This window comes from Dipodomys spectabilis, unplaced genomic scaffold (assembly GCF_019054845.1).
Source record: "Dipodomys spectabilis isolate Male_0828 unplaced genomic scaffold, ASM1905484v1 ptg000148l, whole genome shotgun sequence".
NCBI classification, from domain to species: Eukaryota; Metazoa; Chordata; class Mammalia; order Rodentia; family Heteromyidae; genus Dipodomys; species Dipodomys spectabilis.
In genome coordinates, this window is record NW_024870825.1 from 1,862,275 (window position 1) to 1,889,456 (window position 27,182).

At 57.2% G+C, this 27,182-nt stretch overlaps 1 protein-coding gene across 1 annotated transcript in view; it reads left to right on the forward strand.

Moving 5' to 3' along the window:
- The window catches only part of Igsf3 (immunoglobulin superfamily member 3), a 60,663-nt gene extending 40,347 nt beyond the window's left edge, over window positions 1-20,316 (forward strand). Inside the window, exons 4-11 of the mRNA XM_042692302.1 lie at window positions 3,373-3,762; window positions 5,414-5,473; window positions 8,699-9,100; window positions 11,371-11,775; window positions 16,672-17,082; window positions 17,507-17,914; window positions 18,581-19,066; window positions 20,007-20,316. Of these exons, the coding sequence (XP_042548236.1) occupies window positions 3,373-3,762; window positions 5,414-5,473; window positions 8,699-9,100; window positions 11,371-11,775; window positions 16,672-17,082; window positions 17,507-17,914; window positions 18,581-19,066; window positions 20,007-20,257 (2,813 nt within the window). The 3' untranslated portion in view covers window positions 20,258-20,316. The remainder of the gene's footprint in view (window positions 1-3,372; window positions 3,763-5,413; window positions 5,474-8,698; window positions 9,101-11,370; window positions 11,776-16,671; window positions 17,083-17,506; window positions 17,915-18,580; window positions 19,067-20,006) is intronic.
- The last annotated feature ends 6,866 nt before the right edge of the window (window positions 20,317-27,182 follow it).

Consider the following 27,182-nt stretch of genomic DNA (forward strand, 5'->3'; position numbering starts at 1 on the left):
TCCTAGTCAAGGAGCACTTAATCTGCTCTGTAGGACCTAGGGCTTTTAGAAGCTTCTAGACCATCTCACATTAAGAAGTCCACTGAAGAGGCTTTAGTTCCTGTTTATCATTTCCCTTCTTGGAGGGTTTTAAAGGCAGCTTCAAAAGTCTGCACCACATTTTGAGTCTTAATGCTTTAAAATTAGGTTGCAACAGTGGAATCTTCTTTATTTTAATCTTACCAATTTGGAATTAGGACTTTTTGAATTTGCCCTACAAATGAATCCAGACTAAGCTACCAAAGGGAAGATATTTAACAGGGGAAAAATGGAGTGGATCAGCTCCCTGTGTGTCCTTGTGCCGGCTCCGTGTCTGCATCTCCCAGTTTTCCCTGCTCCTGGTTTGCTTCTGTAATTCATACCCAGCCCCAGCAGCCCTGGAGAGCTGGGTTGAGGCTTCAGGAGGTGCCGGGTGGGGGGCAGTTGGTCTGTGCACTTGGGGAGCTTGCAGAATGATCGAGCAGAAAGGCTGTGTGCTGGGACGTGTCTGCAGAGGAGAAGCCACATTTACGAGTTCTGGGCTGAGTCGGGGGAGAAGAAAGAAAAGTCACCTGAGTCCAGATGCTGAGTTGGAGCAAAGAGTGGACTCTGTGGACTCTGGACTGAGGTGTTCCAGCTGCCCTTCCAGAAGCCCCAGGAGCATCTCATGGGGTTGGAGGTGGCACTTGGCTCTGTGGGAGACTGTTTTTTTATTTGTTTTTTTGCCAATTCTGGGGCTTTGCCTCAGGGTTTGGGCACTGTCCCTGAGCTTCTTTTGCTCAAGGCTAGCACTCTACCACTTGAGCCACAGCGCTACTTCTGACTTTTTCTGTTTACATGGTACTAAGGAATTGAACCCAGGGCTGCATGCATGCTAGGCACGCGCTCCACCACTAAGCCACATTCCCAGCCCAAGACTGGGCTTTTATATGCCAGGCCTAAAGCAGTCCCAAGCCAGTCCTGGCCCTGGCCCCGCAGGCCACAGAAAGAGACGCGGTGAAGGCGGAGAAAGGAGATTTTCTCCAAGGCAGCCTTGGGAGGATGGCGTCCAGGGCATCGCCAGTCCTCTGGGTACAGATCTCGGGCTCTGGTGGAGTGGGGAGAGTAGGGGCAGGATGCGAAAGGCCCATGGGGTTCACTCAGTCCCAGGTCATGGAATGACCTGCTGAGCCCTGAGTTCTGGCTCTGTCCTGGGAAGATCTGGAGCCGTCCTTGCGTGCTCGCTGGGACAGAGCAGAACAAGGAAGAAGAAGTGTTCCCCCCCCCCCCCATCCCTCTAGGCATGGAGGAGGAGCTTCGCAAGCAGTAATGACAGCAGATGGGGGTTTTGGAGGCAGAATGTAGAGGCCATCTGGAAGGCTGTTGGGTCTGCAGCTAAAAGGCCGGTAGAGAAGTGCGCGTGGCTGGGCAGGTGGGAGGCCAGGGTGGAGGATCCTGAGTCAGGGTGCCCACGGGGCTCCGTGTGCAGAGCTCTGCCTGTCTGGCTCTTCTTAGTGTTAGCAGGGTGTGGCTACTGTGGGTGGCTGTCAGGCTGTGGTCTGGGCAGCGCCACTAGACCGCACAGAGCAAGCCCAGGACAGGGCCGAAATAGGATGTAGTCAGAGGAGAGGCAGGGGGTGGGGTGCAGTCAGGATGGCCTGGGCTTTGCTCCTGGTGGAGCTGGGGAAGACGAGCCATGGGTGCTGCAGTGCGAGAAGCCACAGCTCCATGTCCGGGAGCTGGACGCCAACAGAGGCCAAAGCCATACACGGAAGCTTCACAGACCAAGCCAGCAAGCCAGCAGAGGGCACTGGGAAGGGCAGGGTGTGTCTTCAACCAGGGAATGAGGAGGCCCAGCCCAGGGCAAATGACAGGTCTGAATATCCACAAGTCCACAGGGGTTCCACCAGGGTCATGGTCAGTGAGGACGGCTTGGGGGCGTGGTCCGTTGGGCGTGGCCCATGGGGTCATGGCGCTGTTGTCTGGTGGTGAGTCACTGTCATTGTTTGACCTGAGGGCTAATGATAGCTGTGGGCACAGGCTCAGCCCTGCAGAATGTTCTTCTAGCAGATGGGGCCTTGGGCTCCTGGGTGGGGCAATGGCAGCCACACTGGGAGATGAGTCCTGGAGTGATGGAAGGCTCCTGGGAAAGATCGGGAGAGTCTGGTCACTGGGGAATAGAGCCTGGCAGGATGTGGACCCGGTGGGTGGAGCCTGGAGAGGGGGAGAAGGGTGGACGGACCCAGGTCCTGAGGTGTAGGAAAGGCCCTCACCTGCCTCCTGAGGACGCAGAGCCTCAACTGCGTCCTGGTGTGTGCTCCAGGAGCTCGTGTGTACTCAGGCCACGGTCCCTGCCTCAACCTCCCCTGGCCAGGCTCTGTGATCGCTTCCTCTGGCACTCAGCTCTATCTCTTTGCTCCTCACTCCTTCTACAGGGCCTCTGAGATCCAGTGCCAGTCACTGGACACAGTTGCTGGAGCCCCTCTTGGGCCTCCACGGTGCCCCTCTGGAGACTGCCCGGTTCCGTGGCCCGTTAGAGGACCTCTGGCTGTCAGCACACATGGCTAGTTTTTGTTTTTCCAGTAATGTAGCGCTGTTAGTTTGCCTTGCACGCTCACTTGGCATTTCCACTCAAGGCTGGCGATCTACTACTTGAGCCACAGCTCCACTTCTGGCTTTTTGCGGATTCGTCAGAGATAACTCTCAGGCTTGCTTCAAATTGGGATACTCAGACCTCGGCTTCCTGAGCCACTGCCCAGATTGCCTTTACATGTCTTGTCTCCGTGTTCACATGTGGTAGAAGGAATGCTGGCATTGTCACTGGTGTTTTCTAGGACTAAGGTCAGCACCCATGCCACTCTGTGATTTTGCCTCACAGATCTCCTAGGTGGGGGGAGTCTTGCAATAGCAGATGAAAATACTTGTGATTTTGTTGCTTCAAAGGAATTCCAAGAGCATATGTCAGGCTCAGCCCAGCAGGCTGTTTGTAGGGGATGCCAGTCATGGCTGGCAGGCTCTCGGGGGCATAGCAAGCCCAGCCCAGTGGTCTCAACAGGAGTATCAAGCTCCCTAGATGCTCTGGGCCTGGATGGCACTCTGACATTTCAGGGTTGGGTGGGGAAGCAGAGGCAAAGGTGGTTTGAAAGTGAGAGTAATGTGCCAGGGAAACTGAGGTAAGCTTCTCAGCTTCTGGTGGGAGGACTGCCTCATGCATGAGACTTTGTCCATAAACTTGGGGCTGTGGGGATGGGGGAGTACTGACTGCCCCATGAGCAGGGGGAAGGAGGCTGGGGATGGCTTCCGGGGTTCTTCTTTTGCGGCCCCTTGGGGAGAGTCTGTTTCTTGGCCCCCATGCATGTGTGATTGTTTTCTTAGACAAAGATTTCACGGTCCGGCTGGAGACTGACAAGCGGCTGCACACGGTGGGCGAGCAGGTGGAGTTCCGGTGCATCCTGGAGGCTCAGAACATTCCAGATCGCTACTTTGCTGTCTCCTGGGCCTTCAACAGCTCGCTCATCGCCAGCATGGGCCCCAACGCCGTGCCTGTCCTCAACAGTGAGTTCGCCCACCGGGAGGCCAAGGGACAGCTGAAGGTGTCCAAGGAGAGTGATGGCGTGTTCGTGCTGAAGATCTTCCACCTCCGCCAGGAGGACAGCGGCAAGTACAACTGCCGCGTGACGGAGCGTGAGAAGACTGTCACCGGCGAGTTCCTGGACAAGGACAGCAAGCGCCCCAAGAACGTCCCCATCATCGTGCTCCCGCTCAGTAAGTAGAGACACAGTGCGTGTGCCGGGCCTCGTGGACTGGCCAGCATCATGGCGGAGAATATGGGGAAACACTGCAGGGCTGGGAAAGTGGCTCAGTGGTAGAGCGCTTGCCTTGCATACCTGAGGCCCTGGGTTCGATTCCTTAGCACCACATAAGCAAAAAGAAAAAAGCCGGAAGTGGCGCTGAGGCTCAAGTGGTAGAGCACTAGCCTTGAGCTGAAGAGCTGAGGGATAGCACCCAGGCCCAGAGTTCAGGCCCCACGACCGAACCCAAAAAAAAAAAAAGAAACACTGCAGACAGGGACCCCAGACCTGAGATGGGGCAGCTAGCTGAGTGGAGACACGGCTGTGCCTGCCCAGCCACAGACCCCAGAGGAAAGGGCTGAGACCCTCAGATCCACCTGAGGAGAGTTAACCTTTCACAGGGGTGTGGAGTCCACACGTGAATTACTAAGGGCTTGCTGCCTGGGTATTTTCCAGGCATAAGCCTCTTGCCCACTGAAATCACATTACTAAAAGTGAGTGGGTTGCCAAGCACTGGCGGATCACACCTGTAATCCAAGCTGATCAGCAGGCTGAGATCTAAGGATCACGATTCTAAGGATCACAATTCTAAGTCAGCCCAGGCAGGAAAGTCCATGAGACTTACCTCAGATTAACCACCAAAAGGCTAGAAGTAGAACTATGGCTCAAGTGGTAGAGCACCAGCCTTGAATGGAAAAAGCTGAAGGACAGCACCCAGGGCCTGGCTCAAATCCCAGTACTATACAAAAAAAAGAAAACAAAACCCACAAGTAAATGTGTAGTTAGGCAGTTGGTTATCATATGCCAGCCTAGATTGATTCTAGAAGTAAAATAAGACTCAGTGGTCAGGGTCTGGGTCTTTCTGGTGTGTGCCTGGGAGAGTGTCCACCTCTGGAGACAGCTCCTGGCATGGTGGGGGGGAGGGAGGGATGGGAGGGAGGAGGGCCTCTGCTGGGGACCCCGGCAGCCACCATGTTGATTCATGTGTTTCAAATGTCCTTTGTGTCTGATGTTCTCATTAACTTCTTTTCTCTCACAGTTCTGTTTTTAGTAAAATAATAATAGACACTTAAGATGCCCCCATTTCAACAAGAGTGAAGTTTTACGACTAACCTTTAACCTTCCCTCCGCTGCCAGATTGTCCTTCCTCCTAGCCTTGTAATGATGACGTTTCATTTCTGCGTTCACATGTCCCCAGTATGTCCTTAAAGTGTAAGGTTGGAAGCGCTCTTTCTTCTCTCGTAACAGGATACTAGGATGCATACTGTTTATTAAATACACACACACACACACACATGCCGCTGCCTTGTCACCTTGAACTTTGTCTGCCTCTTCCATTTCTCTCCCTGCAGTGCCCAGCACGGTGCCTGGCACAGACCAGGTGCTTGCTCCGTAACTGAACTAACTGAATGCCTGCCCTGCTCTTGTCTCTGCCCCTGTCGGCCTAACCTTGCGTTAACCACAGACTTTCCTCCGACATCTGTGACTAACTCCTCCCAGTCTGGCCAGGACTGAGCAAAGGGCAGCCTTGCTGCTCCTCACCTCCCGTCCTCTCCCATGCAACACACCCCTCGCCCCCAGCCCCTTCCAAGAACTTGTTTGTGATCTGTGGCCTGCTTTTCCAGCAGATGACTGGGTAGTTAAAGTCCCCCAGCACCACCAGAACCTGCCCCAAGGCCACTTGGGTAAGTCTACCAAAGACCAACCGCAATCACACCGGTAATGATGATGATGCTAATAATAAATCAGATCTTAATGGTGCTTTTCCTCCCCACGAGTCCAAAGTGCTTCCACATAAGTGAACCTCTCTTCCATCCTGGAGAGGGCAGAGCTATGAAGGGAGGACAACCCAGGGAGGAACACTGTACAGGGAGCACCACACAGGGAAGAGCCGGAGCACGATACAGGGAGGAGTACTACTCAGGGAGCATCACACAGGGTGGAGTACTACTCAGGGACTGAGCCCTCTCTCCAGTTGTCATCAGGCTTGCAATGGTATTGGAACCATTAGCTACTTACTAACTCCAGCTCCACCGCCCTGGTCCGGCCTCTGCTCCTCCACCCACAGCCCCCTGGTTAGGAGCTTCCTGGTGAACACACCCTGCCTTGCTCATTAGCTCCATCCACTTTTCACTCAATCCAAGAATCTTGCTTGTCATCTGCCTGGTATCTGCCCGGGAACCCCATGAAAGCTCTACTAGTGAGCAGCGCAGTACCAGGTTTGGGCTTCTGTCTCAGCTGCCAGTGGCTTTTCTTTTAACAATGTGGTTTTTCCAGACTTACTTCAAACAGCAGACTGGCCCTTTGCAAAGAACAGTTCAGAACTATATACGAGTCCAACAGAAGTCGCCATCTGTGGCTCACGCCTGTAATCCTTAAATACTCAGGAAACTGAGATGAGGATCAATGTTCAAAGCCAGCCTCAACAGTAAAGTCCATGAGCCTTATCTCCAATTAGCCAGCAGAAATCCAGAGTGGAGCTGTAGCTTGTGGTATAATGCTAGCCTTGAGTGAACATCTAAGTGTGTGAAGGGCCTAGCTCAAGCCCAGGACCAGCACAAAAACATGAGGGATAGGGCCAGGCCTTGTGTGGCGTCCCTTAAGGCAAGCAGAAGGGTTTTTGCCTGAGGATCAAGGTTCAAAGCCAGCCTTGACAGGCTATCAAACATTTTTGAATAGCTTCTGGTGAGATTCAGTCTGTAACCTGAAGAGGACCATTGTTAACTAATGGTAATAATGAAAGCACACACCTATCTCATCCTTTTGGTGGCATGTCCTGAAGACAGAGCCCTAGGTGGTACAGTTAGGAAGTCCTGAACCTGCCCTCCAAAGCCCTGTTTTTTGTTCTGTTCTGTTCTGTTTTGTGTTGGGGCTGGGGCTTGAACTCAGGGCCTCAAGCTCTCACTTGGCTTTTCTGCTCAAGGCCAGTGCTCTACCACCTGAGCTACGGCTCCATTTCTGCTTTTTGGTAGTTTATTGGAAATAAGAGTTTCACGTTTTGCAGTTTTTCCTGCCCTAGGCTGGCTTTAAACCAAGATCCTCAGATCTCTGCCTCCTGAGTTGCCAGGATTATAGCATGAGCCACTGGTGCCCAGCCTCCAACTCCTTGCTCTTAACCACAAATGCTAGAGATGGAGGAACCTTGCGGTCTCCAGGAATGGAGTGGTGTCCTTGAGAATTGCTCCCCACCACCACCATTTTCATGAGAAACAGACCTAGACTTGTAGAACAGTCATTACAGCCAGAGCTGAATGCCCATGCTTGGCGCTATCTTTGTCTCTGCCTGTCGGGGAGACAAGGGGGACAAAAGTCGATTTGACAGCACCCTTCTGTGTGTGTTTTGTGTTTTCCTTTGTGATTTGGTGTGCTTCTTAATTTGGGATTTGATTTCATTGATTGGTTAAGACAATTGAACATGTTTCATGAGTGGGGCCCCCAAATTAACTATGGCTTTATAGTTTGTGCCTTTAAGATTTATTCACCTTTTAAACTCAATATAGGTAGTGTATAATCACTGATGCATACTTAAAACAGATTAAGATACCCTGCTGGTAATGGGAATAATAAAATTAATCCTGACCATCACTGTTCGTGTTTGGAAACTTGCCATGTGGTAGGTGATCTGTGTACATTGTCGTGTTCACTTTTTGATCTCTTAAAAATTCTGTACTAATAGGCAGGTCCTGCTGATGGCTCACACCTGTAATCTCAGCTACACAGGGGACTGAGATCTGAGGGTCCCTGTTTGGACCAGCCTGGGTGGGAAAGTCTGTGAGACTTTGGGAGTGGAGCTGTGGCTCAAGTGGTAGAGCACCAGCCTTGAGCAAAAACAGTAAGGGATAGCAGCCAGGCCCTGAGCCCAGGCCCCAGTACCAGCGTGCACATGCGCGCGTGTGTGTGCACACACACACACTCACACTCAGTAAAAGAAAGGTAGCATTTTCCCTATCTGACCAGAGGGGATTGAAACCTCTAGGGTTTAACAAATTCAGATGAGTGAGATCAGCTAACTTGGGGGATGTCAAAGGCCACTGGACCCAGGCAGGGTGGGAGCAGAGCCCTTCTCCCAGACTTGGATGGAGGACTTGCAAGGTAGAGCAGAGGAAGCAAGACCAGTGCCAGGCTAGGCCGGGCAGAAGAGGTGGAAGCTGCTGGCTTCAGCACCTTCCTCCTTGTAGAAGTGGGAAGCTGGTGCCCCATGCACTGTGGTCCATTTGCCCACATGGGCACAAGTGAGCCTCCCAAGGACTTCCTGGCACTTTTTACCCTGACACGAGCTGCTTGTGGCTGCTGTGGCCATTGACGAGGAAGAGGATGGGTGAGTTTTCATCTTGCTGAAAGTCAAGTTGAAAGTTTAGGCCTCCTAAGCAGGGTCTTACCCTGCGCGTCAGGTCATTGTATTGTATTTCTTAGGTTCTAGTTCCTTTTCAGTTTTAGGACCTCATTATCCCAGGCCTCTGCATATAGCAAGGAACATTCTAGGTTATCAGCTCTGTAATTGCAGCAGTCAATGCCCAGAGCCAGTCAGGTCTTAGAGCAGCCATGTCTAGAGTGTTTCATTGTCAGGTGCTGGTGGCTCACCCCTGTAATCCTTGCCATTCAAATGCTAAGATCTGAAGCTCATGGTTCAAAGCCAGTCTAGGCAGGAAAGCCCACAAGAATTTTATCTCCATTTAATCAGAAAAAGGCTGAAAGTGGACTTGTGGCTCAAGTAGTAGAGCACCCGTCTTCAGCCAAAAAAAAAAAAAAACAACTCAGAGACAGCACAAGCACAGGTCCTGAGTTCAAGGCCCCAGAAGGGGCCTAATCCTCTGTGCGTCCTGTCCCCGACGGTGGTTCCAGTGGCTCCCGTCTTCCGTGGGAGGACGCGTGACAGCCCTTAGCCCCAGCATGGCCTCTCTCCTCCCCAGAGAGCAGTATCTCCGTGGAGGTGTCCAGCAACACCAGCACGGTCCTCGAGGGTGAGAGCCTGCGCTTCCTGTGCAGCGTGCGTGCGGCGGGCCGGCCGCAGGGCCGCTTCTCTGTCATCTGGCAGCTGGTGGACAGGCAGCACCGCCGCAACAACGTTATGTGGCTGGACCGCGACGGCACCGTGCAACCAGGCTCCACCTACTGGGAGCGCAGCAGCTTTGGGGCCGTGCAGATGGAGCAGGTGCAGCCCAACGCCTTCAGCCTGGCCATCTTCAACAGCAGGAAGGAGGATGAGGGCCAGTATGAGTGCCATGTGACCGAGTGGGTGCGGGCCGTGGACGGCGAGTGGCAGATTGTGGCCGAGCGCCGAGCCAACACGCTGGTCTCTATCACAGCTTTGGGTGAGTGAGTGTTACGGCCCTGTGTCCCACCCCTTCTCCTGACTCCTTCAAAGGGACTTAGCAGAGTGTAGTGTTTATGAGCCCGGGGACCCCACAGGTGGTGCAGGGTATCTGGGGCTAGCAGCTGCTGGTCCTGGCACAGGACAAGGTAGAACATCTTGTTGTGTATTTAGTAGTTACTTCGAGTCTGGCTGGGCCCAAGCTCTTGAACTCAGTTGTCTTCATTAAGTCCTCACTTAGCCAAGAGATAGTCTTTTTTATTTCATAAGCAAAGGAAGACTACTAGGTTAGTGAATTTGCCCAAGGTTATGGCTTTTGTGTGTTGTATGCCAGAACTGGGGCTTGAACTCGGGACCTTGTGCTTTCTCTGAGGTTCTGTGCTCAAGGCTGGCACTCTGCCACTTGACACAGCTCCACGTTTGGCTCTTTGCTGATTAAATGGAGATAAGAGTTTCCTGGATTTGTCTGTCCTGGTTGGCTTTGAACTGGATTCCTCAAACCTCAGCCTTCAGGGTAGCTGGGATTACCGGTGTGAGCCTTCAGCATCTGATTACAGCTTTCAAGTGATTGCACCAGAAAGTCAGAACCCAGAAAACTGGCGCCCATCCTAATGTTCTACTCCTTGAGACCCCTTACTTGAGCAAACCATTTCCTCTTTAGCATGAAATGACAAGTTACCTTGAGGTTGGTGAACTCCAGAGAATATAGGGTAGGTAAGGATGCTTCTGAGATACAATCAGTGTATTCACATGTGAGGGAGCAGTGGCTTGCGGGGCAGCATCTGTGGATTCCGAGCCTAATGCTGTCACCTTGCACCTTCCCTCCCGCTCTGGAACCACGCCATCACCTTCCTGCAGGTGGCGCTGTTGGAGTTCCCAGTAAAAAATGGCAGCTGTGAAAAGTGCTCTCTGGAGTGGGTTCCTCCAGTCCCATTGGATTTGCTTTCCAAAATCCCAATCCCAAGGACGCTGGTACTTCCTACAGCAGTTACCCAGCTCCTGTCTCTGTCTCTACAGATTTGCTCCCGTGTCTTCGTTTCCTGGATTTCTATCCCCTGTGCCTGGAGTGAGCCCCCACCCGGGCCAGGGCACTGCACAGCAGGGACAGGCTCCCGGCTGGGGGCTCCAGGACAGGTCTTGTCCCCTCCGAGTCTCTTCTGCACCCTGTGTGCAGACGCAGATACGCAGGCACTGCCGTGGCCTCCTGATGGTCAAGGAGCAGCCCCCAAGGCTTCAGCTTTTTGCTGGCTACTTGTAGATGAGAGTCCATGAACTTTCCTGACTAGGCCGGCTTCAGGCTGCAACCTTCAAATCAGCATCCTGAGTAGCTGGGATTACAAGCATGAACTACCAGCACATAGCTGTGCCTCTGTCTCACAAGGCTGTTTGGCTCAGTGAAAGGGGGTGAGAGCAAACCAGCGTGCCTGTGCCCGGCACGTGGGCAGTGCTAGCCTGGCACACCGCATGCCCTATGGTTACAGTCAGTGCCCCAATTGGGGTTCATATTTCACACTGGCACCATGAGGAGTCGGGTGCTGATGAGGGGTACGAGAGTCTCTCAGCCCACTGAGACTGCACAACCCCAAAGCTTAGACTTGGCTCTCATCCAAGATCGCCACCTGCTGAAGATCAGCCCTCCTGCTGTGGCCCCTCACCTTCACCCCCAGGCTTTGTGGGGAAGCCCGGGGGGGGGGGGGAGGGCTGGTGACCTCGAGTGCCCCGGGAGGGGCACTGATGCCCTGGGGTGGGGTGGGGGGGTCACCTCAAAGCAATGAAGGAAGTTGGTTTTGTAGACTTGGTTAGATGTGGGATCCCGGGGTTCGTATAGTTCAGACTCCGTGGCACCAGCCTGCCATGGCGCCTCCTTCCTGGCACAGCCATATGGATGTTTCTCACATTGTTCTCAGTCCATACAAATATCATCAGCACAGGCCAATAACCATGGGCAGCCAGCGAGGGCATGCCTGGAAACTGGCACACATCGGTGATTCTGAGGGCCTTGTGTGGCCCCCCCCCAAGGGAAGCTTTGGTGCCTTGGTTCTAGAAGGGGGCTCGCCATGCATGCACACAGGGTCTCTGGGAGGGGCTTGGGCTGGGCTGGTGTGTCCCCCTGACGTAGCATGCACATGTGGGAGAGGGAAGCCCCAAGAGAGGCCTTGGGGACTCTGCTGCTGGCCCCCATGGGGTCGCCCCTGGGGTGGGGGGATGATCGTGGGGAACAAGCCAGATCTAGAGGCCAGAGCTCCCGGCTGACCCCTGCTTGCCCTCTAGACACAGGTTTTGCGGTGACAGCCATCTCGAGGACACCAGGGGTGACCTACAGCGACTCGTTCGACCTTCAGTGCATCATAAAGCCGCACTACCCCACCCGGGTCCCCCTGTCAGTGACGTGGCGCTTCCAGCCCGTGGGCACCGGGGCCTTCCACGACCTGGTGACCTTCACACGGGATGGCGGCGTCCAGTGGGGGGACAGGTCCTCCACCTTCCGGACGCGGACCGCCATCGAGAAGGCTGAGGCCAGCAACAGCGTCCGCCTGAGCGTCAGCCGGGCGAGTGACACGGAGGCGGGCAAGTACCAGTGCGTGGCGGAGCTGTGGCGCAGGAATCACAACAGCAGCTGGACGCAGCTGGCCGAGAGAACCTCCAACCTGCTGGAGATCCGGGTGCTGCAGCCAGGTGTGTGTCCGCCCAGGCTTGGGACTGTGGGTGGGTGCCGAGGGATGTGGGGGGCACGGGGGTCCACAGGAGACGTGTGGGGGCATGCTCACATCAGGTGACAGGAGATGGGGACAGGAGAGCCTGGGGGTGGGGAGAATGCAGAAGACAGTGAGGAAGAACCCCTCTCGTGTGAAACACAGAACATACGTGCACGTGTATGTACATACATACAGGCACCTGCGTACTCACCCACATAGGTGTGTCTCTTCATCTTGTGAGTCCTATAGCACTTTCTCCTCCCTTCCTTGATGGCCCGGCCCTGCCCAGCGCCCTCTTGCATGCTTTGGTTGCTGCTTTGGAACCATTTGAGGGCAAAGTTGTGGCCATGGGGCACTTACCTTGACACTCCTCCCAGGACACCGTCTGTCCCCAGCGTGTGCCAGCAGTGCCTTTCTGTGGTGTCCCCTCCCTCCTTCCTTCCTCTCCTCTTTCTCTTTTTCATTGTGCCAGTACTATACTGAGGCTTGAACACACAGCTTCACACTCTCCCTTAGCTCTTATGCAATCTCAGACCTCAGCCCTCTGGGTTGTGTCTTGGGGTTTTGAACATGGAGTTGTTGCTCTCAAATTCTCACTGAGATGTGGGGACAAGCTGTGGTTGGCCTGCAGATTTAGACCTTCCCTGGTCAGGTTTGTCACCTGGTGGTTGGAGGCTGGTGCCCCAGGCCTGGCCCCCAAGTACCTGAGCACTTCCTCAAGTATTGCTGTCTCCTTTATTAATTATACATTGAGCACTGCATGTTTTCCAAGAAGCTTCCTATTTCTCGTGTGTGCATGTGTGCATGTGTGCATGTACGTTTGCCATTACTGGGGTTTGAACTCAGGGTCTGGGTGCTGTCATTTGGATCACACCCATTTCTGGCTTTTTGCTGGTTCATTGGAGATAGAGACTTCCCTTTGAAATGGGATCCTCACTCAACTCTCAACTTCTGAGGAGCTGGGATCCTGGCGCGCACGCACGCACACACACACACACACACACACACACACACACACACACACACTGTGTGCTTGAGCTGGGATCCTGGCACGCACACACATACACACACACACACTGTGTGCTTGGGTGCTGGTGCTTTCCTGTAGGGGTTGCGTGAGGGTTGACGGTGCTGGAGGCATGTCAACTCTCACCAGGGCCTGGCTGCAGCCAGGAGATGGCCTTGGTTCCTGTGGTCCCAAGCTCAGCTCAGCAGCGATGGTGAGGGTAGAATTTGAATCAGGTTCCTTGCTGAGAAGCAGTCTTTGGCTTGTACTGGACACCTTGTGTGCCACTCACCCTCCTAGATGCTAGCAAGTTAGTCATTGGTGACTTAGTTCCTTTCCCACCCACACAGTGCCAGGCTGGGGGGAGGGAGGGGTTGTATCACTGTAGCAGATGCCCCACTGCCACAGGCTGTGTCGGGGGGCGGGGGGGGGGCAGGGGGAGCCCTGGTGGCCCACAATGGAGTGGCAGAACAGGATTCAAGTCTGGGCAGCAGTCTGGCCCCAGGTCCAAGTTCTTAACGTTATCCGATTACTCAAGGCAAAGTACCCAGTTTTTACTTCCGTATTTAAAACTTTTTTCGTACTGTACTGGGACTTGAACTCGGGCCTTGTGTTCTCATTTGGCTTTTTGTCTCAGAATTGACACTCTACCACTTCAGCCATGTAAGCAAGTGAAAGAAAACTCCCTTGGCCAACCCTGGCTGCCAGCTTAGCACTGACAAGTAGAAGCCCATGGATTTGGGTGTTAAAGATTAATCTGACTTCCCCTCACGCTGTCCCACAGGGACCCCTCCCTTTCCCCCTTCACCCCCCCCCTCCCCTGCAAGGTAGTGCTCTGCACAGGAGGCTGTTCTGCTGAAGCTTATTGCTTTGTCAATTTTAATGTGCAATATTGAATAGCCAGACCAAGAGATGGTCGTAAACATTTGGAAAATGAGGCTGACATTTCGCTTATTGCTTCTGTATTAACGATATATAATTGGAGAGTGTTTGTGCAGCTTGAGGAAAATCAACAGGAAACCAGGTGATGCTGGTGTACAATTCAAAAGAGGAATGAACAGCCTATGAGTGCAGAATACCAATCAGGTGCTGTAGCTCTCACCTATAATCCCAACTGCTCAGGAGGCTGAGTCCTGAGGGTTGTGATTCAAAGCCAACTCCGGGCAGGAAAGTCCATGAGACTTTTTTGGTCAGTCTTGGGGCTTGAACTTAGGGCTTAGGCACTGTCCTGAGCTTCTTTTTGCTCAAGGCTCTACCACTTGAGCCACAACGCTACTTCAGGTTTCTTCTGTGTATGTGGTACGGAGGAATTGAACCCAGGGCTTCATGCATGCTAGGCAAGTACCTTACCACTAAGCCACATTCCCAGCCCCATGAGACGCTTATCTCTAGTTAACCACCAAAGGGCTGGAAGTGGAGTTGTGGGTGAAGTGGTTAGAGTGCTAGCCTTGAGCAAAAAAGCTAAAGGACAGTGTCCAAGCCCTGAGTTCAAGCCCCAGTCAGGGCACAGAAAGGGAAGAAGGAAGGAGGGAAGAGATGGAAACTGAGGGACAATAGCCAGGATTCAGGGCTGTGGGTCAAGGTGAGGCCGCTGGCAGGTGACAGGCGTGGGCCTTGCTGGCATCAGGGCTGGCCCTCGCTCGCTCCTGAGCTGTGGGCAGTCATGAGCAGACCCTGTCCTGAGCTGGGCCTGCAGCACACCTCATGGTGCCCCTCTCCAGTTCCGGTCACTTCACAGTATTCTGACATGACATGAGAAAGGGGGGTGGGATTGCTTTGAAGCCCACCACTCTTAGTTCATCCTCAGAGCCTGTGCCTGAACTAGAGTTGGGTCACAGGAGGCCGTTACTATGGCAACAGAGTTCTCCTTAGTAACAGCTGCAAATAGACTTTGACCATAAATAATAATACATTTCAAAGTGCTTTCTACTCTATACCATAAACAATGGCAAGCACAGGCTATGCGGGAGTGTGGTCTGGGCTGCCTCAGTGGTTCGCTTCGTGAATGGGGTGGGAAGAAGGGATGAGAGGGGCCAGTGCTCCACAGCATTGCAGGAACCGAGTACAGAGCCAACTGGCCCAGTTGCAGCTAGTCATCCAGCTTGGAGGGCTGGGGGCCTCGCCTTAACCCTGCCCCGCGTCTCGTTGTCCTGAAGGACTTCTTCCTTCCTGTGTGTAGAAAGGATGAAGTGGGGACAGAAAGACAGAACCTGAGGAGAGGGCTGTGGGCCGCCTCTCTGTGGGTGTTTGTGTGCTATCTGTGGGGTTCTGTGTTTGTGCATGTGTGTGTGCATGTGCGTGTGCGTGCACTTGCCAGTCCTGAGACTTGAACTCTGGGCCTCATGATCTCACTTATCTTTTTAGCTCAAGGCTGGGACTGTGCCACTTAAGCCACAGCTCCACTTCCAGCTTTTTGGGGGGTAATTAGAGATAGAGTCTCACAGGCTTTTGCCCAGGCTGGCTTTGACACTCCATCCCCAGATATCAGCCTCCTGAATAGTGAGGCTTACAGGCAAGAGCCACTGGCACCCAGCGCTTCTCTCTGGTTAGAGGTCTGTGTGAGAAGTCAGTCCTTGGAGGAGAGGAGGTCTGTCGGGCAGCAGGAGATGCGTCCTCAGAGCTTTTGCATAAAGGTGCTGGGTTCAGGGCGCAGCCAGGCTTTAGACGGCTAAAGACTGCATCCATCCAGAACATTCCCAAGGTTGATGGGTGTCAGGCCAGAGATGTGAAACAAGCTGACTCCTGGAATTCTGCTCCTGATGCTGTGTTGTCACACCAGGGGTATGTCCCGAGTCTGGTGCAGCTTCTGCTCCTGCGGCTTCAATCTCGTCTTAGGAAAGAGACAGCTGCGTGCTGGTGCCTCACGCCTGTAATTTAGTACTCAGACTGCTGAGTTTGGAGGATCAGTTCTAAGCCAGCTTGAGCAAAAGTCTGTGAGACTATTGTCTCCAATTAACCACCCCCCATAAAAAAAAACAAAACCTGGAAGTGGAGGTGTGGCTGCTGCCACAGTTTTAAGCCAGGCGGCAGCTGAGCAGGAATATGATGTAGCTGTGTGGCCTGGGGTGGCCAGGTGGTGGCCAGAGGTGGCCAGGGCCTACACCAGGGACAGTGCCGGACAGCAGGCTTGGGCCAAGCGTGGGGCGCTGCATTTTGGGGTCTGTGCTTCCCCCCATCCCGTGTGCTCTGTGGCCCCGTGTCCCCCACTGACCCTATGCTTGCCTGTGTCACACGCTGACCCCACACTCCCCAACCTTGCATATCCCTGCGCCTCCCAGCTGACCCCGCATATCCCCGCTGACCCCGCGCCCCTCCCCCGCCTGTCCCCGCTGACCCCGCGCCCACGATCCCACGCGTTCCCGCTGACCCCGCGCCCCCCGACCCTGCATGTCCCCGCTGACCCCGCGCCCACGACCCCACGCGTCCCCGCTGACCCCGCCCCACCCCCGCTCGTTCCCGCTGACCCCGCGCCCCCCCCGACCCTGCATGTCCCCGCTGACCCCGCGCCCCCCCCCCCCCGCTCGTTCCCGCTGACCCCGCGCCCCCCCCGACCCTGCATGTCCCCGCTGACCCCGCGCCCACGACCCCACGCGTCCCCGCTGACCCCGCCCCACCCCGCTCGTTCCCGCTGACCCCGCGCCCCCCCCCGACCCTGCATGTCCCCGCTGACCCCGCGCCCCCCCCCACTCGTTCCCGCTGACCCCGCGCCCCCCCCCCTGACCCTGCATGTCCCCGCTGACCCCGCGCCCACGACCCCACGCGTCCCCGCTGACCCCGCCCCACCCCGCTCGTTCCCGCTGACCCCGCGCCCCCCCCCCCCGACCCTGCATGTCCCCGCTGACCCCGCGCCCTCCCCCCGTGCCCCCGCAGTGACGAAGCTGCAGGTGAGCAAGTGGAAGCGCACGCTGTCGGTGGTGGAGGGCGGCTCCATCCAGCTCAACTGCTCGGTGCGCGCGCAGACCAGCGCGGACTCACGCTTCGCCGTGCTGTGGTACGTGCACCGCGCCGCCGACGCCGACGGCAAGCTCATCCTCAAGACCACGCACCGCGCCGCCTTCGAGTACGGCACCTACGCCGAGGAGGCGCGGCTGCGCGCGCGCCTGCAGCTCGAGCGCCTGGCGGCCGGCGGCCTCTTCAGCCTCACCGTGCACCGCGCCGAGCTGGCCGACAGCGGCAGCTACTACTGCCACGTAGAGGAGTGGCTGCTCAGCCCCAACTACGCCTGGTACAAGCTGGCCGAGGAGGTCTCGGGGCGCACGGAGGTCACCGTCCGCCAGCCAGGTGGGGCGGAGCACGCACGGCGGGGCGGGGCCGCGCAGGCGGGGCGGGGCAGGTGCACCCTGAGGGCGGGGCCGCGCAGGCGGGGCGGGGCAGGTGCACCCTGAGGGCGGGGCCGCGCACGGCGGGGCGGGGCAGGCACACCCTGAGGGCGGGGCAGGGGCACGCTCTGCGGGGCGGGGCTACGCCTTGAGGGCGGGGCAGAGGCCCCTGGCTTTCCCGCGTCCCGCGGTCTGCCCTCAGGGCCAGGGCACGTCGGGACTCCTCGGAGCACTGGCCCGCGAGCTCGGCCTGGGCACGCGGTGCTGCCTGCATGGGGCTCGCGCGGGACGGCACTAGGCCCTTCCGTGGAAGGCGCGGGCGCGGTCTCCTGGCGGGCCCTCCGTGCGCGTGCGCCCTCCGTCCTCACGGCCGCGCCTCCCCGCAGACAGCCGCCTGAAGCTGAGCCAGGCGCAGGGCAACCTGTCGGTGCTGGAGACGCGGCGCGCGCAGCTGGAGTGCGTGGTGCTGAACCGCACGAGCACGGCGTCGCAGCTGGCCGTGGAGTGGTTCGTGTGGAAGCCCAACCAGCCGGAGCGGGAGACGCTGGCGCTGCTGGGCCGCGACCACACCTTCAGCTACGGCGAGCAGGCGGCGCGGCAGCGGCTGCGCGGGCGGCTGCACGCCGAGAGCCCGGCGCCGGGCGTGTTCCGGCTGCAGGTGGACGACGTGGCCGTGCAGGACAGCGGCGCCTACAGCTGCCGCGTGGAGGAGTGGCTGCCCGGGCCCGGCGGCGCCTGGTACAAGCGCGCGGAGGACACCGCGGGCCCCACCACCCTGACGGTGCTGCGGCCAGGTGAGGGGCCGGCCGGGGAGGGAACGCCGCAGGTGTGGGTGGGTGTGGCCAGGAGGGCTGTGGCACGGTCAGGTGGGGCGCAGGTGTGGGTAGGTGGGGCGCAGGTGTGGGTAGGTGGGGCGCAGGTGTGGGTAGGTGGGGCGCAGGTGTGGGTAGTGGGGTACAGGTGTGGGTAGGCGAGGCACAGCAGGTGGGGCGCAGCGCCTGTGGCTCCCTATGGGGTGGCAGTTCCCCACAGGATTCTTTCAGCTCCCTCTAGCACATCACTACTGGGGCTTGAACTCAGGGCCTGGTCACTGCCCCTCGGGTGTTTTTTGCTCAAGGCTGGTACTCTACCGCTTGAGCCATATCTCCACTGACAGCTTTTTGGTAGTTAATTGGAGATGAGAGTCTGACAGAGTTTCCTGCCTAGACTGGCTTTGAACTGCGATCCTCGGGATCTCAGCCTCCTAAGTGACTAGGAGGATGCAGGTGTGACCCTGGTGCTGGGCTGGGGACTTCCTGACTGACTGCACATCTCCACACACAGCCCCGCCCCATGCTGATGGTGGGCGCTGGAGCTGGTGTGTGGACGTGGCATCTGAGGAGCGGATGAAGCACATTTGGTTTGTGTGGATCAGTAAGTCAGCCTGTCTCCCTTCTCTGTTCCCTGCCCTCTCCCACCAGATGCGGCCCTGCAGGTAGACTCGGTGGTCCCCAACACCACCGTGTCGGAGAAGGCCACCTTCCAGCTGGACTGTAGCATCGTGTCCCGCTCAAGCCAGGACTCACGCTTTGCCGTAGCCTGGTACTCCCTGAGGACTAGAGCCGGAGGGAGGAGGGGCAGCCTTGGTCCGGAGAGCGAGGAGGAGGAGTTGAAGGAGGAGGAGCGGGACAGGGAGGAGCAGGAGCCGGAGGATCCCACAGAGCGGACTGTACTGCTGAGTGTGGACCCCGATGCCGTCTTCGGCCCTGAGGGTGGCCCCTGGCAGGGCCGGCTCCGCTTCCAGAGGCTGTCACCCCTGCTGTTCCGCCTCACCGTGCTACGAGCCAGCCCCCATGACACGGGCAACTACTCCTGCCGAGTGGAGGAGTGGCTGCGGGGCCCCCAGGACTGGTACCGGCTCACGGAGGAGGAGTCCGCCCCCGTCAGCATCCGAGTGCTGGACACCGGTGAGTCCTCTCCTGGGGGAGGGTCACAGCTCACTTCACATCCACAGCTGACCCCGGGGTTCATGTGTGCTTATTTTGGGGGGGGGGGGCAGTCCTGGGGCTTGAACTCTGGGCCTGGGCACTGTCCCTGCACTCTTCAGCTCAGGGCAAGTGCTCTATCGCTTGAGTCACAGCACCACTTCCGATTTTCTGGTGGTTCAGTGGAGATAAGAGTCTTACAGACTTTTTTGCCTGGCTTGGCTTTGAACCATGATCCTCAGATCTCAGTCTCCTGAGTAGCTAGGATGACAGGCGTGAGCCACTGAACCCAGACTGCACTTTTTCTCTGTCATGCTGGGCAGTGGAAGGGAAGCAGAACAGGATGAGAACACCTCCTGCAGTGGAGGAAGCAGGCACGTGGACGGGGTCCTGAGCTTTGGGGGCTCAGAGATGGGCTGGGCAGCTCCAGTTTCCAGAGAAATCCGCAGGCTCTGACAGGCTGGAGGCTCTCAGGAGCTCCTTTGCAGTTTTTATGGCACGGCCGCTGGCTGGCATGGGGCACATCTCCCCTGCCTCCGGGTGTCCCCCGCCTCCAGGTCACAGTGGTGTCAGGGTTGGCATCCTTAATTTGGAGTGGCATCCGGCGTTGCTGTGGGAAGCAGTGGGAGGGGCTGTGTGCAGTGCCCCAAGAAGGGCAATGGTGGCAGAGAAGGGTGTCAGAAGACCCGTGCCACATGGGCCGCCGTGGCTTCTGTGGCCTGCTAGATACGGTCAGGTCACAGCCAGCTCCCTTCTGTGAGATGGGCAGAGCGTGGGGTCGCTGGGCCATGTGAAGTTGCCACTGTGAGTGGGAGAGCGTGGCCCTCTGGGGGGAGGCCCGCTTGCATGCGTGGGGCTGGTGTGGCCTTTGGCATGGACGTGGTCGTCCAGCCTCACCAAGCCATATCCCATGTCCTCCCAGGCCCCACGCTGCAGTCTCTCATCTGCTCCAACGACGCGCTGTTCTACTTCGTCTTCTTCTACCCGTTCCCCATCTTCGGCATCCTCGTCATCACCATCCTGCTCGTGCGTTTCAAGAGCCGGGGTGCGGGCCGTGGCGCGGAGGGGAAGAACGGGGTGCCGCTGCTGTGGATCAAGGAGCCGCACCTCAACTACTCCCCAACCTGCTTAGAGCCCCCGGCGCTCAGCATCCACCCGGGGGCCATCGACTAGCGGGCCGTGGGGCCCCCGGCAGTGCCGGCACCCACCGCGGCTGCCGGGAAAACACCACTTGGAAAAGCATCCCCGTGATGTCACCACGGTGTGATGTGCCACGGCGGCCGGCGGAGGCCCCGCCCTTCGCCCCTGCGCCATGGCGGGACCTGGCCGCTGTAGCTTCCTAGTTTGGGGTCCGTGTGTGTCGTGACAGCCCGGGGATGCCATGCACCACCGGCGCTGGGCCTTCACCATGGCCCCTTCTAGACCTTTCTGGCTCCTCTTCAGCCTCCACGGTGCTGCGGGCGGAATCCCAGACCACCCCTGGCCGAGGGATGGCGGGCGGCATCACCGGGGCCTTCCAGAGCCTTCTGGATTTGCACACTTGAAAATGCCGTGCCGGAACCCAAACACACCCAGACATGTTTGATTGGGGGGGGTTGTATCTTAACAAGACTTGAAAAGGGTGGTGTGGCCCCGCGTGATGTGGCTCCGCATGGCTTGTCTGTGGGCTGCCATGCAGGAGCCCTCCAGTGTGGCTTCCAGGAATTCGGCAGGACCAGCCCTGCACCATCAGGGCCAGCGGTGCCCGGCCAGCTGTCAGCGAGCGAACAGAACAGGGGCATCTCATCCTTGCCAAGAAAGTGAATGTCTCTAGGAAATTGCTGCGCTCCGCAGCCGAGGCTGCCGTAGTGACCACACACCCGAGCCTCGGACCAGAGCTGGTGCCCTCTGGTGCTTTGTCAGACTTGGAAGAGAGACAGCCAGGGCTGAGCTGGGGCCAGGCCGCCACTGTTCGCCCAGCGTGGGGGGACCATGGATGGGGACAGAGCCCCGTGTTTCCTTTCTCCCTCCACCATCCCCAGAGACAGTGATGTCTTCCTGTTCCTCACGCCCCTGTCCCCACGGCTCACTGCCCAGAGAGAACGGGCACCAGGATCCTGGCTGGTAGCCAAGCACACGCCTGTCATCCAGCATGCAGGAGGGGAAGGTAGGAAGGTAGAGGGTTGGAGGCCAACCTGGCCTCCGTAGTAAGGCCCTGTCTCTAGGAAGTAAAGAAGAGAGGAGGGAGGGGGAGGGGGCTCCTCACGCCTCGTGTCAGCTGGGGGTGCTGTGGGGGGGGAGGCAGGTCCTTCCCTTCCCCCCCCCCTTTTGTGCCGGTACTGGGGCTTGAACTTGGTTCTGTCCATTAGCTTCTTCCCCGCTGAGGCTATGCCTGTGCCCCAAGAGCCACAGCTCTGCTCCCAGCGTGGTGCTGCTTCAGCGGAGATTCAAGTCAAGACTTTCCTGCTGGGGCTGGCTTCAGGCAGCGATCCTCCAATCTCCGCCTCCCGGGTTCTGGTTTTAGGTTGGGTGCCCCTGTTGGGTGAATGCCGTCAGCTGCCCCCTGGAGGGACGGCTAAGGCCCCCCCCCCCCCCCCGCGCCACGCCGCACATCCATTCGGGAGAAAAAGAAAAGACTTGTGGAATGGAGTCTGAGGAGAGCCCTGTGGATCCGGGTCTAAGAGTAGGCTGGAAGGAGTCGGGCCCCAGGCACATGTGGACGTGGGGCCTCAGGAGGCCAGTGCACAGAATGCTTTTGCCTGGTTCACTCAGTTCAGGGGTGCAGATGCCAGCTCTCGTGAGATGAGGATGACTCTTCCCTGCCTGAGTGGAAAGGCGCCGTGGCTGGAGCTGAGCCGTGAAGTCAAGTGTGTAACAGTGCAGGAAGTTCGAAAGAAAAAACCCGACTCCAGTATTTTAACAATTGCGCTTTTGTTTTTCTCCTGTCTTTTCTATGGGGCTGGGGAAAAGAGGTTGAGCTTTGAGCTTTCTATGAAAAAAACCCCAGGACCCTGGTTCTGTAAGCATTTCTATGGAAATGTGGCGTCCTGCTGGCGGTGGTGCCCTCTGGTGGCTGCGTGGCCTCCCTGCACATCATCTGCCCGAGCCTCAGCCTTGGAAGGAAAAGCGGGCACTGCTGACTCTGTGTCCGCGGGGTGGCATTGGTGAAGACCTGCAATGTACCGTGTGCGGTATGCCCTGCGCCCCGAGGCCTGCCCAGGACAGGCAGATAACCCAGCTGCGCCCCTCTTTCGCTGGGGTGCTTCCGTAGCAAGTTTTCATATTCTTTACAATGGTTTCTCTGCAGTTAATTGTTGAAAAAAAATGGGGTAAGAACCCATTCGTGGTAGAGAGCTGTTGTTTTTTTGTGTTTTTATTTTTTTTAAAGGAAAAACTATTTGTAAGATGTTGCACTAAAGCGTTTTTATATAACCTCAGAGAAGTGTAGTAAATTATGTTGATGATACGTGTGGAGTCCGCCTGTGCTTCGTCACCTAGATTTCTGCCCTTGGCATTGGCCTGCTAAGACCCAGTGTCCATGAATTGCTCAGCTTGCTTGTTAGGCTGGTGCTCTACCACCTGAGCTGTGCCTCCAACCTAGTTTTTTGCTATCTAGTTGGAAATAGAGTCCAGATTTTTTTGCCTGGACTGGCTTTGAACCTTGATCCTCTGCTTCTCAGCATGAGCCTCTGGTGCCTGGCTGTTAGGTGTTAGTTTTACCTATTTTTTTTCTCCCCATGTACTTTCTTGCTAGGAATTACACAATGAAAAAGAAAAAAAAAGAGAAATGGAGTGGGATGCAGATGAAAGTCCAGTCAGTGTAGAGAAACAAATGTCTTCCCATGAGCTGTCCGGTGAAAATGACAGTTTGTGCAGTGTGCAGGCAGGGTCTTGCCCACTATGAGTAACAAGTGACATTCTAAGCTTCATATTTCCATCCAGGTGGCTCACACCTGTCATCCTAACAGCTCAGGAGGCTGAGATCTGAGGATCACAGTTGGAAGCCAGCCCGGGCAGGAAAGTCTCAAAGTACATGAAATCAAAGGAAGCCATCCAGCAGGTCCTGTGGTGGGCACTGTTGGGCAGGCATGCTAGGAGTGTGGGGGGGGCATTGAGGGGACACCCCAGCTCCTCAAGACAGCCATACCGGAACCCAGCAACTCGACCTCAGAAGTGGGGACCTAGGAGCCAGGGGCTGGTTCTGGAGCTGCAGCTGGAGTGCAATACCGTGAGTGTACACTGGGTGTCGCTCTTGCACAAGACCAGCTGCAGTTCCTGAGGAGCCTGCGGGGGGCCCCCCAGGGCTCAATGAAGAGCCTGGGCGGGGCCTGGCACCGGGGTACTCACCTCTCCCCAGGAAATGCGTTCCAGCCTCGCACCGTTGGTTCACACCTGTCATCCTAGCTGCTCCGGAGGCTGAGATCTGAGGATCACAGGGCAAAGCCAGCCCGGGCAGACAAATCTGAGAAAGTTATCTTCAGTTAGCCCACCAAAAGCCAGAAGTGGAGCTGTGGCACACATGATAGAACCTCAGTCTTGAACAAAGAAAATCAAGCAGGTGAGTGTGAGTACACACACACATCATTCCAGGACCTGAAGAAAATCATTTTCCAAGCAAGATGTGGGAGGGTGGAAGTCATTTCTCAGTTACCAGAGGGACCGGGAAGCACCGAGAGAGCCTGACCTAGAGCCATCCACTGAAAAAATTTCCGAGCGGGTGCTTTCGTGCAAGATGGAGCTATGCTGATCTAATTTGGGCCTGAGCTGCTTCGTGGCAGGGTTCTGCCTCTACTGCTTCCTATTAACCTTTCCAGCCTTCTAGAACACTGCTTCCTCCAGCCCCAGCCAGGCCGGAGCCTAGGGTCTGGCCTGTGAGGACTGGTCCCGTGGGGAGGTGGCTGTGGCTGGTCACAGCTAGTGAGCCTTGGGCGGCAGCTGCTGAAGCTCCTGTCCTTGCGTTTTATCTCCCTTCCTTGGGAAGAACTCTCTGGAAGTAGAGAAGGGGGAGCATGTGGCCTGGGGAGGGGGGGGTTGCGTGGTGAGGGAACGTTTGGTCTCTGTCTCATGCTCCCACTGGGCATGTGAGGGCTGTGGCTCTGTCTCGTAGATGGCTGCCAGAAGCCTCCATGGCTGGAGTTTGGGTTCCGGTCTCCTCTAGCTGAGAGCGGCTGCATCTGCCTTCTGTCCTCTCTCTCTTTCTCTTCCTCTTTTTTTTGTTTCTGGTGGTGATGCCGGGGCCTGGCATTGCTAAGATGGCCTTTTTAGCTGGGGCCACACTCCCCCCCCCCCCCCCCCGCCCTTTCTCCTGAAGTGACGTGCACTGAGGTCCATTTTTGCCCTAAGCTGGCCTCAGACTGTGATCCTTCTCTCTGTGGCGTCTTGCGTAGCTGGAGCCACTAGTGTGCTGCGCAGGGGCCCCTGTTCTGGTCCTCATCATCACGATGAGGCGGTTGGGTTGCCCCGTGGCAGCTCCGAGTGGAAATGTCAGGTTGATGGACAGAGCACAGTCGAGGCCGTTCCTGTCCCTCCTCCCCCCCCCCCCCACGGCTGCCATGTGACACATGGAGCAGGGCTGCTACCTGAAGCTCCCAGACACCTGGAAGGCAGGAAGGACGAGAGAGGGCGGGACCTGAGCCCCAGGTCCAGGCTGGCATGGGGGGTGTAGCCAGAGCCAACCTGGCTCTGTGATTGGCTGCAGGGCTCCCCCTTCTCCCCCAGGAGGAGCCACAGCCGCCCCGGGCTGGGCAGGGAAGGACTACCAGGAGGAAGTCCCAGATTAGCCAGCCCCAGATGCCCGGGGCTTCTCGGGGCAGCAGATATGCCAGGTGGGCCGCTCTCCCTCCTAGATGGCCACACTACCCAGAGCGGAGGGACAGGAAGCCGGCACCCAGGAGGGCAAGGACAGGACTTGCCAGGACGGCTGTGGCCGGGGGGCTGTCATCGCGAGTCCCTGGTATAAACAGGGAACCTGGAGACTGCCACTGCGCCAGACAGCCATCCCAGCTGCTCGAGAGGCTGAGATCTGAGTGAGGAGCGCGGTTTGAAGCCTGCCCGGTCAGAAAAGCCTGTGACACTCTTTTTTTTTTTTTTTTTTTGTCGGTCATGGGGCTTGAACTCTGGGCCTGGGCGCTGTCCCTCAGCTCTTCAGCTCAAGGCGAGCGCTCTACCACTTGAGCTACAGCGCCACTTCCGGTTTTCTGGTGGTTTATTGGAGATAGGAGTCTCACGGTCTCTCCTGCCCGAGCTGGCTTTGAACCGCGATCCTCAGATCTCAGCCTCCTGAGTAGCTAGGATTACAGGCGTGAGCCACCAGTGCCCGGCTGAGCCTGTGACACTCTTATCCACGACGAGCCACCAAAAAGCTGGACGTGGTGCTGTGGCTCAAGTGGCAGAACGCTAGCCTTGAGTGAAAAGCTCAGGGCCATTCCCAGGCTCTGAGTTCAAGCCCCACATCACAACTGGCACGCACACTCACTCACAGGCCTGCACACACACACACACACACACACACACACACACACACACACACACACACCTGCCACCAAGCCTGGTGTGCTGCTTTGCTGCCCCTCCTGTCTGGTCGCCTCCTCCCTGAGCTGGCAGAGGGCCGAGGCCCACGCAGGACAACATCACCGGAAAGACCTGGGGAGGAGGAAGCCCTTCCGCCAGCAGTGGGCTGTGATTACGCAGGAGCCGCTGCCCCTTGGTCTCTGTCCTTCGCCGCTTACCACAATCACAGGGACTCCACGGCTCTCCTCAAAAGCAATTTTAGACCCGACGTGCATTCACCAGCAACTCCTCGAGAGATCATGTGCTAAGAAGTTTCCAGACTCCATGAAAGTGTTATCTAGGCCATTCCCATGTGCCTTGAGGGTAGCCAAGGAGCTTAATTATATACTACTACTGTCCTCAGGAGCCCTGAGACAGAGTCAGACAGGGAGGAGAGGCTCTGTCCGGACTGGCTTCCGGCCGTTTTCGTGGGCCCGGGGAGTGTGTGGCCACCAGGAGGGGGAGGGGGCAGTTGATGAGGTCAGAGGGGCGGGGCCAGCAGGGCGTGGATGTGGGCTCAGGTGCAGATCCCACGCGAACCGGTGGCTGCGGGGTAAGCTGCCCTGCATGAGCGTCCCGTCCACGGCATGGATCCACGTGGCAGCTCCATGCTGCGGCCATGGACGGTGTCCCCTCCCGTGGTTCTGGGGACACAGACGCTGTGTGGGACCTGTGGGCTGGGGAGAGGGCCCATGCATGCTGGCGTCCGGACCTGGGGTTTCCTGAGTGGTCCCTGACAATGCTCTCTCTGTCCTGGCAGACCAGCCAGGCGACCGTCACACACCCCGGGCCCGGAGGCCCACAGGGAGGCTACGGGGGACAGGCAGGGTGACTCATGCTGGCCCCACCACCCCAGGGCCTTGACCTCCCCTCTCCCTCCCTCCCCTGCCTTCGCCTTTGGCAGGGGAGGGAGAAGGCGGGGTGAGCAAAGTGCTCAAAGCTGTGGCCCCTCAGCCCCCAGAGCAGAGAGAGGTGGGAGACCCCATGAGACATCTCAGTCCCAACAGCAAGTCAGAAAGTGGGGTGACACCGCCCCTGGGAATCAGTAGTGAGCAGCCGAGGGGAAGCAGCGAAGTTTTTTAGGTGGTTATTAGAGATAAGAGTCTCTTGGAGGGCTGGGAAGGTGGCTCAGTGGTAGAGCACTTGCCTTGCATGCCAGAGGCCCTGGGTTCGATTCCTCAGCACCACATAAGCAAAAAGAAAAAAGCCGGAAGTAGTGCTGTGGCTCTAGTGGTAGAGTGCTAGTCTTGAGCTGAAGAGCTGAGGGACAGCGCCCAGGCCCAGAGTTCAGGCCCCATGACCGGACCCCCCCCCCAAAAAAAAAGTCTCTTGGACTTTCTTGTCCAGGCTGACCTCGAACTGCAATCCTCAGCGCTCAGCCTCCTGATCAGCCTCGGGGTCAGGCCTGATGGCGCTCATCTGCCACCTCTGCCCCAACTTGGTGGGCAGCCTCCCACCCTGCTGTAGCTGCTTCCACACTCCCCCAGCCCCACCAGCTCCCAGGCTGCTGAAGGAGCGGGTGTTGGAGGTCTCTGGGGCCTAATGGCCAGGTCTCTGGCTCAGGGCCCCT